The sequence below is a fragment of the Copidosoma floridanum genome, unplaced genomic scaffold, assembly GCF_036245765.1.
Source record: "Copidosoma floridanum isolate Cflo_tuat_1 unplaced genomic scaffold, Cflo_Japanese_pri ptg000020l, whole genome shotgun sequence".
NCBI lineage: Eukaryota > Metazoa > Arthropoda > Insecta > Hymenoptera > Encyrtidae > Copidosoma > Copidosoma floridanum.
Window position 1 is genome coordinate 5,857,595 of NW_028321897.1, and position 16,847 is coordinate 5,874,441.

Consider the following 16,847-nt stretch of genomic DNA (forward strand, 5'->3'; position numbering starts at 1 on the left):
TATTAAATAAAATAACACAAGCGCCAATCCCCATGCAACCCGGGGCGCTTACTGGTCACTTTAATTATTAAGAAAATTAATAAAGTAGAGCAAGCGCCAATCCCCACACAACCCGGGGCGCTTACTGGTCACTTTAATTATTAAGAAAATTAATAAAGTAAAGCAAGCGCCAATCCCCACACAACCCGGGGCGCTTACTGGTCACTTTAATTATTAAGAAAATTAATAAAGTAAAGCAAGCGCCAATCCCCACACAACCCGGGGCGCTTACTGGTCACTTTAATTATTAAGAAAATTAATAAAGTAGAGCAAGCGCCAATCCCCACACAACCCGGGGCGCTTTCTGATCACTTTTTTAATGAATATATTAAATAAAATAACACAAGCGCCAATCCCCATGCAACCCGGGGCGCTTACTGGTCACTTTTTTAATGAATATATTAAATAAAATAACACAAGCGCCAATCCCCATGCAACCCGGGGCGCTTTCTGATCACTTTTTTAATGAATATATTAAATAAAATAACACAAGCGCCAATCCCCACACAACCCGGGGCCCTTTCTGGTCACTTAATACTAATTAATATTAATATTCTAATATTAATTAGTATTAAGGTCGCTTTAATTATTAATAAAATAAGTAAAAAAATAACACAAAAGCCAATCCCCACACGACCCGGGGCACTTACTGGTCACTTTGTTAATTAATATAAAAAAAATAACACAAGTGCCAATCACCACACAACCTAAGGCACTTACTGGTCACTTTAATTATTAACAAAATTAATAAAGTAGAGCAAGCGCCAATCCCCACACAACCTGCGACGCTTTCTGGTCGCTTTAATTATTAACAAAGTTGATAAAGTAGAGCAATCGCCAATCCCCACACAACCAGTAAGCGCCCCGGGTTGTGTGGGGATTGGCGCTTGCTCTACTTTATTAATTTTCTTAATAATTAAAGTGACCAGTAAGCGCCCCGGGTTGTTTGGTGATTGGCGCTTGTGTTATTTTTTTTTATATTAGTTAACAAAGTGACCAGTAAGTGCCCCGGGTCGTGTGGGGATTGGCACTTGTGTTATTTTATTTAACGTATTCATTAAAAAAGTGATCAGAAAGCGCCCCAGGTTGTGTGGGGATTGGCGCTTGCTCTACTTTATTAATTTTCTTAATAATTAAAGTGACCAGTAAGCGCCCCGGGTTGCATGGGGATTGGCGCTTGTGTTATTTTATTTAATATATTCATTAAAAAAGTGATCAGAAAGCGCCCCGGGTTGCGTGGGGATTGGCACTTGTGTTATTTTACTTATTTTATTCATAATTAAAGTGACCAGCAAGCGCCCCAGGTTTTGTGGGGATCGGCGCTTACTCTACTTTGATAATTTTGTTAATAATTAAAGTGACTAGTAAGCGCCTCAGGTTGTGTGGGGATTGGCGCTTGTGTTATTTTATTAATAATTAAAGCGACCAGTAGGCGTCCCGGGTGGTGTGGGGATTGGCACTTGTGTTATGTTATTTAATATATTCATTAAAAAAGTGACCAGTAAGCGCCCCGGGTTGTGTGGGGATTGGCGCTTGTGTTATTTTATTAATAATTAAAGTGACCAGTAGGCGTCCCGGGTGGTGTGGGGATTGGCACTTGTGTTATTTTATTTAACATATTCATTAAAAAAGTGATCAGAAAGCGCCCCGGGTTGCATGGGGATTGGCACTTGTGTTATTTTATTTTATATATTCATTAAAAAAGTGATCAGAAAGCGCCCCGGGTTGTGTGGGGATTGGCGCTTGCTCCTCTTTATTAATTTTCTTAATAATTAAAGTGACCAGTAAGCGCCCCGGGTTGCGTGGGGATTGGCGCTTGTGTTATTTTATTTAATATATTCATTAAAAAAGTGACCAGTAAGCGCCCCGGGTTGCGTGGGGATTGGCACTTGTGTTATTTTATTTAATATATTCATTAAAAAAGTGATCAGAAAGCGCCCCGGGTTGTGTGGGGATTGGCGCTTGCTCTACTTTATTAATTTTCTTAATAATTAAAGTGACCAGTAAGCGCCCCGGGTTGTGTGGGGATTGGCGCTTGCTCTACTTTATTAATTTTCTTAATAATTAAAGTGACCAGTAAGCGCCCCGGGTTGTGTGGGGATTGGCGCTTGCGTTATTGTTTAATTTATTTTATTAATTATTAATGCTCGTGATACTGCGTATGGGCGCGTTGGGTTATTGGGTTAAATAGCTTAGGATTAATTGATCAAGTTATGGTGTATGGAATGTTGTCGAGTTATCTGAGGTTTTGCGTCTTGCTCCATATAGCCAATTTGAATTTCCCCCCAAGTTCGGTAGCCACTTTTGGGAGCGCTGGCAAAGAGAAGAGAGCCGCGCACACTGCGACGATCAAGAATCTGCAGATCTGCACTTGCATAGTGCAGCCATGTTTGTGTGTATAGGGTTAGGGGGGAGGGGGATACCCGCTTTATCTTGATATTCGAAAGCCGCCATCATTGCCTAATACGCTAGTCGAGAAGCGCTGCAACTGGTCTGTAGGAAAACATGGCGTCCACAGGCGACATTAATATGGCGTCCTCGGACATGATGGCCGAGGTCGAGATCCAGCCGGACATCCAGGAGGTTGAGATCGAGTCTATTCCCGTAGACATGCCGTGCGAAACGATCGAGGAGACGATAATTGGGGACTCGGAGGACGAGGAAGAGGATGAAGAAGATGACGACGAAGACGAGGATGAAATAGTGACGCCACATCACCAACCACACCACCACCAACATCACTTACAACACCGCCGTCACCACCTACATCAACAACAGCAGCAGCAGCTACACCATCCACACGTGCACCACCACCAGCAGCAGCAGCACCACCACCAGGCCATGATAACCTTGCAGGCGCTGCCGGAAACGGGCCGTGAGGAGGATATCATACTGCAGACCCAGGAAGAGATCGTGGGTGGGGATCCGCTTTCCGTCTACGATCAAATTCCGGTACCTGACCAAGCGGATATATACATCGAGTCGAGCCCCGGGCCCTCGAGGCAGGTAGCGGGCACCGTCACCGTGCCTACCATCTTAACGACGACAAGCTCCACGGGCAGAAAAAAAGCCAGGAAGAGCACAGCCGGCTCAGCTGCCGCCACTGCTGCTGCCCAGAGGTTTAGGCCAGCCGAACAACAGCACGCTGTTTTCACCGAAATGCCAGCCGAGGCGAAAGCCAGGAAGTGGGAACAGAAGCAAGTGCAGATCAAGACTCTCGAGGGCGAGTTCTCAGTGACTATGTGGGCCTCAGGCACCGACGACGGTAAGTCGCATTCGATTACTTTAATGTATACTTTGTTGATTTTCGAGTGCCCTCGGTTTCCTGCTGTCCTTTCCTTTTGGGTGCTCATTTCGCTGAAGAGTCAAAAAGGTGAAATCGGAGTCGTAGAAACCACGTGCTTAGCCTTTCTTTTCTCTACCTAGTTGCGACAATTATTTTTAGAACCGAGGTTAAGTGCAACAAGCACATCTACGACCCCTGGTCAAAAGTTTTTTTTTTTTTTTTTTTTTTTTTTTTTAATTCTCTGCGTGCTCTCTCGACTCCTTTTTCTCATAACACCATCGTCTTAGCTATCGTAAACAAAGGCATGCTACAAGAGTCAACCACTGCTGTAAACAGTAACACAACATTAGACGCGTTCTAATCGATACAAATAATTGAATGTATGATAAGCATGTTAGAGCAGTAGTGATAATTACATCGGCTCATTACGACATTCTTATCCACTTATTTTTGGAGCATCTGGAAATGAAAGGCACAAAAACAAAGGGCCCAGATTTACCCATCATTCCTGCGAACGAAAACGTACCCACACACATACACACAGCAGCCTGCCACACTGTATAAAATTTCCGTGGACGTTCGATGATATGTAAATGTTGCTTTAAAATATATCTGTTAACAAAGCAAATCTCTGTCAAATGTACTCGTTGTGTTTAAAATTATGTACCAGAGGAACATGCACGCGCTTATTTTGCACTGCACTTTTGCATCAGTTGAATACAAATGCAGCCATCGATCGCTCGCGTACACCCTGATCGGTCTTGGCTTTCCTCGGTAACGTGCTTGCTCCGAAACTCCAGAAAAACTTTGACTTGACAGTCGTCGGCTTTGTTTGTTTTGACCGGCTTGCAGTGTGTGTAGGCGGCTGCCCGCCATTGCGCCATCCAGGGGGCAGCCATATTTTGAAGATGGCCAGGGTGCGCGCAACTTGTGTGTGTGTGTGTATGTGCGAGCAAGTGTTTAGGCACGTTTTTGTACGGGACGCCATGTTCGAGAAGATGGCGACAACGCGCCAGTCGGAGGCGTAATTTGGCTTTTAGCGCTCTTTGCTTTGACTCTTTGTGTTTTTTTTTTTTTTTTTTTTTTTTTCTATTTTATTTTTTGCTTTAAATTTGAGAATTATTAGTACATCGAATTTCCGGATGTTGGGCTGTCGTTCTTGAATCTTCATTCGATGTTTTGCCAATTGTATTAAAATAATCTATGACTAAACATTTGTAATGTAAAATATAAATATAACTTTTCAGTTGCTCCTAAAGTCTTTTTCCTCTTGTTTGACAACAACATATTTTTATCCCAACTTGGCTTATCACATGCATGGATTTCCTTGTAATGCTAAATGATTAATTGGCAACATAAAATTTAAACGATTTAACTTCATATATAACTTTATAATACATAACAAGTTTGTGTAGAGTATACAATTTTTTTTCGTTATATTCTTAATGAATGTTGTACAAAATGTTATCTTGCTAATTGAATGTTACCAAAAACACAAAAGAATATTTTTACATGGGGGTATCATTATTATTATTAACTTTCTTGGTACATTTGTAGGATTGAGATATTTTTATCTTCCTTTTGATGAGAGTAAATTAGTTAAAATGAATTGTTATGAATATTTTTCAAATAACTGGATAAAACTGTCTCAAACTAGTAAGAACATCATCAATCAAGAAATCAAAGAAAATAAAATCAAGTTTATGAAATTCAAAAGACTGAGGTGGTATTTGTTTTGGTTTGCTTGTTTGTTGCTGTTAAAGGAAGTGTCCTATTAGCGTCTCACCTGGTGGATGTTCCAGATGAAGGCTCCAATCCAGAGCCTGACCAAGACTACACAGAGTACATGAGTGGCAAGACAGTTTCCAAATTGAACCACTCTAGTAGTTCTGTGTCAGATGGTATACCTGGCTTGGATCTCTCAGATCCCAAGCAATTGGCTGAATTTGCCAGACCAAATCATAATAAATTAAAATCGCGCAGTAAGCCGCCAATAATCGACGGTGTTGAGCGTACAATAGCCTGTCCGCACAAAGGATGTACAAAAATGTTTAGGGATAATAGCGCCATGCGCAAGCATTTGCACACTCATGGACCAAGGTCTGGTATTTTTTTTCTTCTCTAATATATTATTACTCATTTTTAACTTGTTGGCTTATTCTCAATGCTTTTGTATTGCAGGGTTCACGTATGTGCAGAGTGTGGAAAAGCCTTTGTTGAAAGTTCAAAGCTGAAAAGGCATCAACTAGTTCATACGGGAGAAAAACCCTTTCAATGTACGTTTGAAGGGTGTGGCAAAAGATTCAGTTTGGACTTTAATCTTAGAACTCACGTTAGGATTCATACTGGTGACAGACCTTACGTCTGTCCATTCGATGGATGCAGTAAAAAGTTTGCTCAATCAACAAATTTAAAGTCACACATATTAACACATGCCAAGGCCAAGTAAGTTCTCAAAACTTGTAACTGTTTACAGCTATCAATGAAACATTTAAACAAAGAGCAGAATGATATTGAAACCTTCGCTTTATTTCAGAACGCGAAACAATATTGGCCGACAAGTACAACAAATTCAGCTGCAACAGCCACAGTTTGTTCAAGTAGAGGTGGCTGACGTGGATAATCAGCAGTTTATTGTTTATGCTGATTAGCCCTCTTCGCCATTGGCGCCATATCCATAACGTGCCCGTTTTGTCAAATTTTCGTAACCTTTGATTGTTCAATCCAACAGTGTACATATTTTACAATAACGAGTGATTAAAGGCGGATAGAAGAGCATAAACGAAAAACAATTTTTCTATCATATTTAAAAAAAAATCCGTTGACTCATTCTGGTATTAATTTTACGCTTAAATAAAAAAAAATAATAAAATTTAAATACTAGATGCAAACCAGAACTATGCAGGAAAACGAAATACTGCGTGAATTCTAATGAAATGATTATGACTTACGTGAGACAAGGAACACTTGAAAAGTTGAGGTTTAAGAATTTGATATTAGATGCATTTGTAGATAATACTGTAGAAATGTTGAATTTTCAAAACTTAACTTTTTATCCTAATGCCGACGGTATTTATTTATCCCATTTAAGCGATGGCTACTCACTTTTCATATCGATTTCCAAACAATGTATCCTAGAGCGTGACTCGTCAATCACGGTTGTAAATATTTATTAAGTGAAGTGAATATAATGTATAAGATATATTTTCGAAGATAAAAATAAATTCAAAATTATTACTTTTAAAATAAATTTTTATCTCTACGAGAAATACACCATACGCGTATTATATGTATACACATAACAGGAGGTAAAAAAATAGACAAGTTGTACTGTGCTGCAATGAAATTTTCATGAAAAAATTATTTAACTTAAGCTCGCTGATGCGGGTTATGAGTGATGATTACTACTTAAGTGTATTCGGATCCTAAGAAGATATGGGATCTTGATTGTACAATATTTTTTGTAAGCTTTACAAATATTCTATTTCTTATGACTTATGAGGAATTGGAGGGTCATTTATTTGAGTTTATGTAAGTAGCTGATATGCTTATGTGTATTTTAGACTTTTTGTGTTTATACATTCTTTATTAGTTTATTAGATAAAAAGATATGAAAAAATATAAACGTACTGATGTTTGTACACCACCAAAAAAAGCCATATTTTTTTCAAAGTAAATAATTTACTATTATGTAGAACTTAAACATTATGAAATGCATTAGTTTTAATAACAAACATATTAATAGGTTTCATATTAGTGTACAAGAAATAATTGCTCCAGATGTTTGTCAAAAATAACGAATGATTTAAATATGTTTCAACGAATAACGGAGCTTTTACGATTACTTTTAATGAGAACAAAAAGTTTCAAGTAGTCACAATAACACACACGACGAATTCAATTTTTAGTTTTTATTATTATGCACAAAACGAATATTCAGACTGACGTCTGGAACGTCACTAGTTTTTCGACGATTTCAAGATAAAGATAGTGTACGCCCGTTCAAGAGCTGTAAATGTCTTGCAAAAGTAAAGTAGTTATATTAATGCCTTTGAAAATAAAAGGACATGAAGAAGGTAAAGATAAAGTATGTGACAAACTTGTACCTACTATCCAGCGATGTAAAAATGTTTCTAAAATTCCACTAATTGTAGAGCAACGATGTTTTTCCAATGCCGTTAGTACGTTTTTAAAAAGTTTTTTTACGTGTGGGATCTAAGATAATTTCTTTTTTATCAGTGAAAAGTATTTATTAAGGTTTCTGCCCTCATTTGCATCGATCATCAAGCTGTTGAAACAAACAAAAAAAAAATATAAATTCTGAATTATACATTGGCCCAGTGTCTTTTTTTAAATATTATCATGTAAAACCGAACACAAGGTCGCGTTTATGAGTCAGGGTAAAAAAATAAATACGTTTTAGTATATAAAAAAATATCTAAAGATATGCATGATAACGATAGATAACATCACAATATGGATAAAACACGAGTTGAAACACTAAAAATTGCTAAGTGTCCCAATTTCATAAAAATTTCAATAGAACTCATTTTCTTTAACGATTTGACTGTCCCTTGTACGATTTTGTCATACAAATGTATTACTTAGTGTTTTAGCAATGGTGATATGGATTACACTTATGGTTTTTAAAAATGTTATTTCTTTTGCATTGTTTACGTTTTATTACACTGACGAATCGATTCGTTTTTTCCTGAAACTTGAATGTCGTTGCAAAAAATTAATAAGAACGCAAAGTTGTTGTTTACCCAGGGGAAACAAACACATACCGTACAGTCTCGGACTATTACGTTTGTATTTTCGAAAGAAAGAAAACAGACGACGGTATAATGCCGCGCAAACATCTCGAACAAACATTATGCAAAGTGTACGAAAAACAGAGCCAAGTCCCGAGTTTTTCCCCTGCATAATACGGGCATGCAAGTAAACGGAGCACGCGGGACAGGACGATTAAATTTTTCGGGAAAAACTTTGTCCGAGCATACGTTCACACGTAAATGCGGGGAAAACACGAGGCTGGAAGGGCAAAAGTACGTCCTGGTACCAATACGGTGTACAACTACACGACGCATAGAAAAAAAGGGCTTGTAATCCGCGCCATCGACGGATAAGTTGGAAACAATCGCGAGTTTTTTTTTCGGAACCAGCCGATTCTACGGGAACTTCAGCGCAAACAGAGTCGCAAAGCCACGCGTACGTGTTTTTTTTTGTGCACCGGGTCACGAGCTGCGAAGCGAGTTCGGGCTTTTTTGAATCGAGAGCTTGCAGCGTGTGTGGTACTACACGGCGTCCTTGTTGCCGAGCTCCAAAGTTTACCTTGGCGTGGGCCATAATTGGCGGCTGGAAGCAAGTTTCAATCGAGGGGTGGGTGGCCGTTTCGAGCCCCGTTGAGCGTCGCTGTAAGCCACGGGGATAATTAATAGAAGAGCCCGCCGTGGCTCTCGGCCGAGATAAGCTCGTAAGAAATCGCGGGATTTGCGAAGAGCCGCCGGAAAAGACGGTGGGTCTTTCGTCATGGCGTTTCGCGCGCCCGATTGTTAATAGGTTTCGTTTCGACTGGACGAATTGCGCCTATTTATTTTTTTTTTCTCGATTCGGTGGATTAGTTCACGCGAGCTCTTTAACTGCGATTTGGACGAGTGATGCTGATGTGAGGAAAGGCTTTGTCGTCCCTCGGAAATGTGTCTTCCATGAATGTTTATCTTTTTGTAAGTATAAGATTAAATGATGTCCAATTTTTTTCAAGTAATCAATTGAATTGGTGTTCACTTGATGAAAAACTGTAATGAAAAGGTGATAATTAAAACAAATCTAGTTTTAATTGATTTTCATATACATTTATTCCGAAGGTAGTATAACAGCGCTATTCGTCTAAAGAAGCTAAAGTGTACCGAAACAGCTGTCACGTATTTCTTTGGAACAAATATTTATAAAAACCAATTAAAACTTAATTTCTTTTTATTATCACCTTTCCAATTTTTTTTCATCGGTAACATATCTTTAGTATCTAAAATCGTGTTTTTATGTAACTTTGAAAAACATTGACTTGGATTTGTTCAGAATTCAAAAAATAACTTTAAGAACCAGTACCAAGAGATCCGACATAAATTCTTGTATGAATGGATCTAACTATACTGAAATCATGCAATTTTACCAAGATTTAAAGTAATGGCAGTTTAAATCTACCTCACTTTTATATGATATTGACTGTGATAAATATGCTATACCTATAATTTATTTTATTATTTTTATGACAAATCATACCACATGATTAAAGTACCCCGATACTGAATATTTTATCTTTTGCACTCGGTTTTAATTTCTTTATAAAACAGTCGATTTGTGTACTTAAACAATTAATAGGTGCATTGTCGTACCATTATGTAATTTTTAATTTTACAGTGTGGCTGATTATGTTATTCGTCAATTAATGCGTTTTTTATGATTAAAAACTGATGATACTGATGAAAAGTAACTAAAGCATTAAAAAAAAATGTATAAAACATCAACCCGGCTTTGTTTCGTTTCGTAATACAATGAAATTTTATATTACAATACATGTCAGAGAAATTCTGAAAGTAATCAAAGTTATTTATTCTGTTTGAAGAGGAAATTATCAGGAACGTACGGTACAGTACAGTCTATTAAAATGACCATTCACTGATAGCAAAAAAATAATAATTACTATCGTGATATTATAGCAAAGTATCAACAAGAGACTGACACTTTAACAGAAGCGTTGGGTTTGTTTGAATAGAAAATGTAAAAACTATGTTTGAAACATGATTCAAGTAATATTATCATCGAGTACGCAGCTAATTACAATCAAGATCTCATTCAAGAAATAAAAAATCACTATTTTTTAAATTTTTTATCCGATGGAATACCTCCAGTAGTCATGGTTACAGAACAGTAATTTTTACTGTCAACACAGCTATTTCATAAAGTTATATTGAAATTTTGTTCGAAAAACAAGAAAAAGAGTTTAAAATTCACAACGTCGTAGTAAGGTACAGTAGGTAAACAGCTGTAACGCAAAATTGCGTACATTAGAAATTTACAACCAAAAAGTTTGTTATCGATCTTCCCATACCTAAAAATTATGAATATTCACACAGTAGAAACTCAATTCATTGAATAATAATAAATGTTTGAACAAATTAACTTCAAGATATTTTTGGTAACAAATTTTTGACACGCATAAAAATACAAATTATTGTTTGTGCTATGGTAAACATAAGCAGCGACGTAGTAAACAGCAAGTACTCACCTTGGGATGCTCACGGACGGGTACCAACACCTTAACCGATACCTTAATCGGCTTCTCGCGGTAGATGTCGACATATTTGAAATCCTTGATCGGTCTCCCACTGGCCTGGGTCTTCTGAATCTCTGCAACAGCGAAAAAGAAAGGGATCTTAAGCACACAGCAACTAATTTACTCACTGCTTATCCAGTGAGCCAAGGCATACTATAGACGGCTACCACCGAAGAGATGGATGAAAAAAAGGAAGTTGTATCGGGCTTTAGGAGATATACGCGCGGAGGATGTAAGTGTAAGGAATGGCCCGTGACACGACGAGAGAGCAGTTAAGACCAGCCAGTGGTATTTTCTTCTCCATCCGCCGTGTAGTACAGCGTGTGACCCGAGCTTTCGTCGGGGGCGGCAGAGCGAGTCTTTTTGACCCGAAAGCACCGAAATGGGGTATTTAAATACCTTATTTGGTAAATGTCAAATTGGGACTGAAAAAGAGAAAAATCATCGGATTGGTTCTGAACGATATAGATAATTTTTTAAAGTATTGAATTCGGGCTAGGCCGCTATCGTGATTTTTGTTGAATTCGTCCTAAGCCACTGATAATTGTTATTTACTCATCAGTGAGGTATCAATTCTAGGTTTCATGGATCCTCAAATAACACATGGTTTTGTTTATTTACGTTTATTGCTCTATCATGCGTTACTTCATAATGAGTACTTGTAACTTACTTTACATTATGTATAGCCTTGTTTTTCGCTGCTATAGCCTATACCCTACAAACAGACATTTTCTTATGGTACTGATTATGGAGTTTTATGTTAGTGAAATAGGACGACCAACCTCAAAAAACCACGGTTATACGTTCAAGACAATCTTTTAAAGTGAAGTACATCTTTGGATTTATTTAAATAAAAAGACAAAAAGTTGTTTGAAACTAAATTCGAATGCAGTTATTAAGGTGGCTCCAGTGGCCTCAAATTTATAAAAAATTATAAATAACCCAACCAAGGTTAATAAAATTGAATTATATTCTTTGAATTCCTATCTTTCTGTTCGTATAAAAAAAAATGAAGGTTGACGATGAAAATTGTAAGAAATCATGCTTACAAAATCGTAGTTTTAAGACGGGTTGGATAGGAAATGCAAGCTTACGCGATTTACAACCTACTGCTGCACTTATATAAATAACCCGTAAGGTGTAAAAAATATACTATCTTGTATATATTATTATGCAGTTTTCGATGATATGAGAAAAGTGTCTTGTTATCGAACAAAATCTTTAAATAATCGGAGACTAAGTATACAGTTGCGAGTGCAAGTCAGCTCTCAGCTGTCTGCATTCTGCAGAGTACATATATATAGGTATAACTACTCTTGAACTTAGGAGCGTACCGTAACAGTTCATCAATTAGGGCACCATAAAACTTTTTTGTTTTTTTATATTTACTCACTAAAGTAACAGATAAAATGTAGAATATGGCTTACAACAGTCTCTACGATAATTTTATACCATATTTTAAAGAAAATAATGATTAATTCTTAGTCTCCCCATTTTGATACGGCACTAGGCGCTGGAGCCACCTTAAGTACATTTTGAAAAAAAACAAGGAAAGACTACTCGATTAAAGCTTGCCCAAAATGTTTCTAAAAGAATGTTGACTAGATTACTGATGAGTGACAATAACATTTTATATTCGATTTACATAAATATCAAATTTTTTTTAGAGATGATTCAAAGTCAGAGGTCAAATGAGACTATGAATAAATTTCGTTATTTTGATGGATCTATTTTACGATTTTTGATTTGACGGAAAAATCCAATTTCCAACTCAGCACAAATACAAGAGCAATTAATTCACCGTGATAATGACCCAGCCGGAACACGACTTTTTTTTGTCTTTGTCCTTAGACCAGGACGAATTGGTCCCGGACCCCTATTTTACCTCATCGATCAATGTGAGATCTTAATTTTTTACTTGTTAAACTCACTTCCATTGAATACCTGCAGCGACTCGCTTTTTTTGATTAATTGTATATCGACTAGTAAGTTGGCAGGCCCCATTAAAATTCTCAAAAAACCCCCAAAAAACTTTAAAGCCTCGACTTTGGTAAACACTCGCTTTGAAAGTACACACCGTTTATTCAAATACTTTGATACCACCCGCGCTTAAACGTCACGCCGGAGAATATTTTCGAATCCGTGCAGTGTTAGCCGTGCAAGCCGTTTTTCATATCCGCAAAGCCCGTAACGCAGAGAGGGAAGTTTCGTAGGAAAACTTCCCCCGCCTGAAAATATATTTCAGAAGTACTCTCGCAAAACCGAAGAGCAAAAGTGGGCTAAGGCAAGAAAGGGCGGAGGCGGGTCTTATCGAGAGCAGATACCGGAGACGAGGGACCGGCTGCACCAACAAGAAAGTGTGTACCCCGGCAAAGATTAAGAGTTTACGCGGCAGCAGTGGCAACTAATTCGAACTTGTCCGCTACAACATCGTCGTTCGGCTGTCCTTTCCTGGGGTACACAACACACTCACCGCACATGTGCGGCGCTGAAATTTTCAGAGCAAACTTGCGTAAATCATCGGGCAATCGAGATTACGTTCGAGCCGGCGGCGTTCCCGAAAGCCTGAAAATTTGAGCAGCTATAACGCGGTCATCCCATGCGCGGAACAGTGTGTGTATGTGTGTGTGGACTGGCCGGACGGCCGGTGGTAATTTAGGGCCGCGGTGACGCGAATTTTGGCCACCGTCGGCGCCCGAAGTGGTGTGATGACACGGACAATACAATGGGATATTTAGCACGCATATCCGGGCTTGATTACGCGCGCGAACCCACTTTATGATTGACAAGACTCGTTAATGTTTCAGGCAACTCGTCCCATCGATTAAACCGTCGCACCTGCGCTCTTTCTCTCGTAGGAGGCTTTCATTGCTTTTAGCGGCAAAAGTTGGGGAAAATATTTTGGGGTTTGCAACACTTCGTGCATACAAGACCTGCAATGAAAAACACATAGGGTGTTTCTGGGAGTAAACAACCGTTTCTGCTACGTGACTGATACAGGAAAACTCAGAAATGTTTGGATGATTGGCGTTTAATTTTTACAAGTGCAATACAAGGCTATATTGCGATTATTAACCAAGTAAAAACGTTTAATTGGCCCTAACACGACATCACTAAAAAGCTTAAAATTTTGAGATATTAGGTACTCGGTCATGTGCGTTTCATTAAAAAGTTTCGTGCTTTTTTTTAACTTGCACTTACGCAAAAAAAACCGAGGAATCTAAAAAAAAAAAAAAAAAACTGCTTTAATACAAACTTTCATGAGAAATAGTTGTACGATAAATTACTGTGTGTCTTACCATCGTGAAATATGTGGTTTGCAAAGTTGAGCGTATAAGCTTAAACATGACTCACGTTAGTGATGGAGCGCGTGATAAATTACTTGGGTTTCATTAAATTTGCGTTAGATACGATTATTGAAATTGTTTCTAGTTCAATTCACTGTGTTCAGTTTCAAAACAAACAAAGAATTTATTTAGCTTTTTATGAAACGAATTAACTTGTCAAAGATAAAAATACCACTGCAAATTAAGGTGGATGTCCCAGTAACTCGCTCACTTAAGCAGACGAAATGTCCCAATAGTCGGTCATTTTTTTCTTTTACAGGCCTCCGCTACATTTTCAATTGGGTGTACACGTTAATTTGTATTTAAAAAAGTAATTTCTTAGTGTCTTAAAAACTACCCAATTTATCTATGTTTTAAAAGTTTATATTGAAAAAATCAGCCAAACGATCGACTATTGGAAGATAACCAAGTACTGGAACATCGACCGTAATAAGGAATGAATTGGCAGAGTTTTTTCCTTTGTAGAAAGCAACAACAATGATTTCATAATTTATAAAAACATCATTTTCCACTGCTACAAAGAGTCAATCGCAAGTTAGCGATAAATGCCAATAAAATCATATTGTACATCTTGAGGTGTCTATGAAGCTAGCGTAGCCAAGTCATAGGGCCATAATAAAACTCACACCATATTTTTTTGCTAATTATTTGCTATTTTTTTGCCAAAGAATTGATTTTTTTGCCATAGCCGTTTCCGAAAAACAATGGTCCTGCTGACTTGAGACTCAAGTCAGCGTAGCCAACGTAATATTTTTAGATCTCTTACACTTATCAAAACGAGCTTTAGGGCATAATTTTTTGCTAATTATTTGCTACTTTTCTAGCAAAGAATAAATTTTATTGCTGCTACCATCATCGAGTAACGGTGGTCCTGCTGACTGGAGACTCAAGTCAGCGTAGCCAAGGCGATGTCTCCGGATCTCTTACACTTATCAAAACGGGCTTTAGGGCATAATTTTTTGCTAATTATTTGCTACTTTTCTAGCAAAGAATAAATTTTTTTGCTGCTACCATCATCGAGTAACGATGGTCCTGTTGACTCGAGGCTGAAGCCAGCGTAGCCAACGCTGTATTTCTAGAGCTGAAGCATACATTCAAACGGGATTTGAAGGATATTTTTTTGCTAATTATTTGCCATTTTTTGGCTTTTGAAATAATATTTTTAGCGCAATACTTAACAAGAAACAATGGTCCTGCTTATAGGAGGCTCAAGTCAGCGTAGCCAAGGCGATGTCTCCGGATCTCTTACACCTATTGAAACGGGACTTTTACTGAAGAATTTATTTTTTTGCCATTACCATTGCCGAGATAAAATGGTCTAGCTAACTTGAAACACAAGCGAAGTATCCACTATATCTCCAGATCTGTTGCAGTAATCCACTTAGGCCTTGGTGGCTTTTTTTACTAAATGTTTTTTATTCAGTAAAAAATATTTCGACTGAGAATTTAATTATTTGCCTTAACCATTCATAAGGCACTAATGTGATCCCCATAAGTAAACACTTGATTGATAAATAATACAATGTATAAACTTTGTAGTTTTTTTTCAAGTTGAGTTTTATTATGGCCCTATGACTTGGCTACGCTAGCTTCATAGACACAACGACTCCCACAAAAAGTAGCTTTCGCTACTGATGTGCTTCCGGCCAAGGTGAAAACAAATACCCCTTGGGCGTTGCTTCGCAAGAACCCTCGGGCCCACTAATCGCCATGTTGGTTTTAGCGATGTGAGATGCGCCACCATGTTGAAATCTACTATTTCAGCTAGAACTAATTTGTATTTGAAATTTTTTATAAATACAGGATATCAAGTACAATATGTTTTTATTATGATATCGAGGAGTTTGTTAAAGTTTGGAGGATGTCATTTCGTGTAGTAAAACGATTGGTACACGATTTCATTTACAATGAATACACCCCTAATGACCTTACTCCAGAAGTTGAGCAACTTCAACACGTTCTATATTCCATGAGTCAGAAAAGTTTTTCTATTTGACTTCCAAGGTTGCCACATCCATATCTACGTGCATGCCCCTCACAGATGGACGTATTTAATTAAAACATTTTTAATTTTTCCGTCTCACTCGTTTTAGGTTTTCTACTGTGCTGGAATTACGAATAATTCAACATACCGGCGTAGTTTAAGAAATTAAAAATTATTCATTTAATTTATAATACTTGATTGGATAAAAAACGCAAGATAGTTACGAGATTTGAGGAAGTAAAATTTTCATTTTTGAAACTGACTTAATATATTTATAGTGCGTGAGGAAACCACTTACGAAATTTATAATTTCTTTTTGTGAAACTAATGTTTTCCTTATTTCAAGTAACTTTTAATTACTTTTCAATACATCGTATTATAATATAAACTTCTATTTAATGTGCCTGTAATGCTTTGTGAAAAATTCAATTTGAAAATCAAAGGTTTAATTTTTGTGTTTTTGAAAAGTAAAATGAAATATTTATATTATTTTGTGGATTTTTGAAAAACCAAATGCAATTTTTTTTGCTTTGTTAACGAAAAAAACAAAGTCAAACAAAACAATTTGTATGTATTTTTATTTTTACAAAACCTCTATTAAGCTTTTATATCGCACAAATAAAAAATAACTTTCACGATGGCGATAATGTTTGGAGTCGAAACAATGTCCAAAATCTTTATTCTCATTTTGTACAAAGTGTTACTACTTCACAATGGTATTTTTAGATACCAACTAATGAACACGCAATTTGTGGCTGAAATATCTAATCAAGTGCAAGAAGTTATACACTCTGGTGAAAGCTTTTATATAGTCATTTTCAAAGAGTCCATCGGCAAAAATAGAAAGAAACATAA

General features: G+C 37.3%; 1 protein-coding gene across 5 annotated transcripts; it reads left to right on the plus strand.

Annotated features, from left to right (window-relative positions):
* The first annotated feature begins 2,432 nt into the window (after positions 1-2,432).
* Positions 2,433-6,565, plus strand: LOC106646999 (transcription factor YY2). Of its 5 annotated transcripts, XM_089593923.1 has the most exons (6): positions 2,433-2,692; positions 2,873-3,057; positions 3,157-3,304; positions 5,128-5,425; positions 5,507-5,770; positions 5,862-6,565. In XM_089593923.1, the coding sequence occupies exons 1-6, from the start codon at positions 2,545-2,547 to the stop codon at positions 5,974-5,976; spliced, it is 1,158 nt and encodes a 385-aa protein (XP_089450049.1). In that variant the 5' UTR covers positions 2,433-2,544; the 3' UTR covers positions 5,977-6,565. The 5 variants fall into 5 exon arrangements, with proteins under 5 accessions (XP_089450049.1, XP_089450046.1, XP_089450048.1 ...); XM_089593920.1 differs by having other exon boundaries at positions 2,434-2,742; positions 2,866-3,304; positions 5,089-5,425; XM_089593922.1 differs by having other exon boundaries at positions 2,434-2,742; positions 2,878-3,304; positions 5,089-5,425.
* Positions 6,566-16,847: the final 10,282 nt, after the last annotated feature.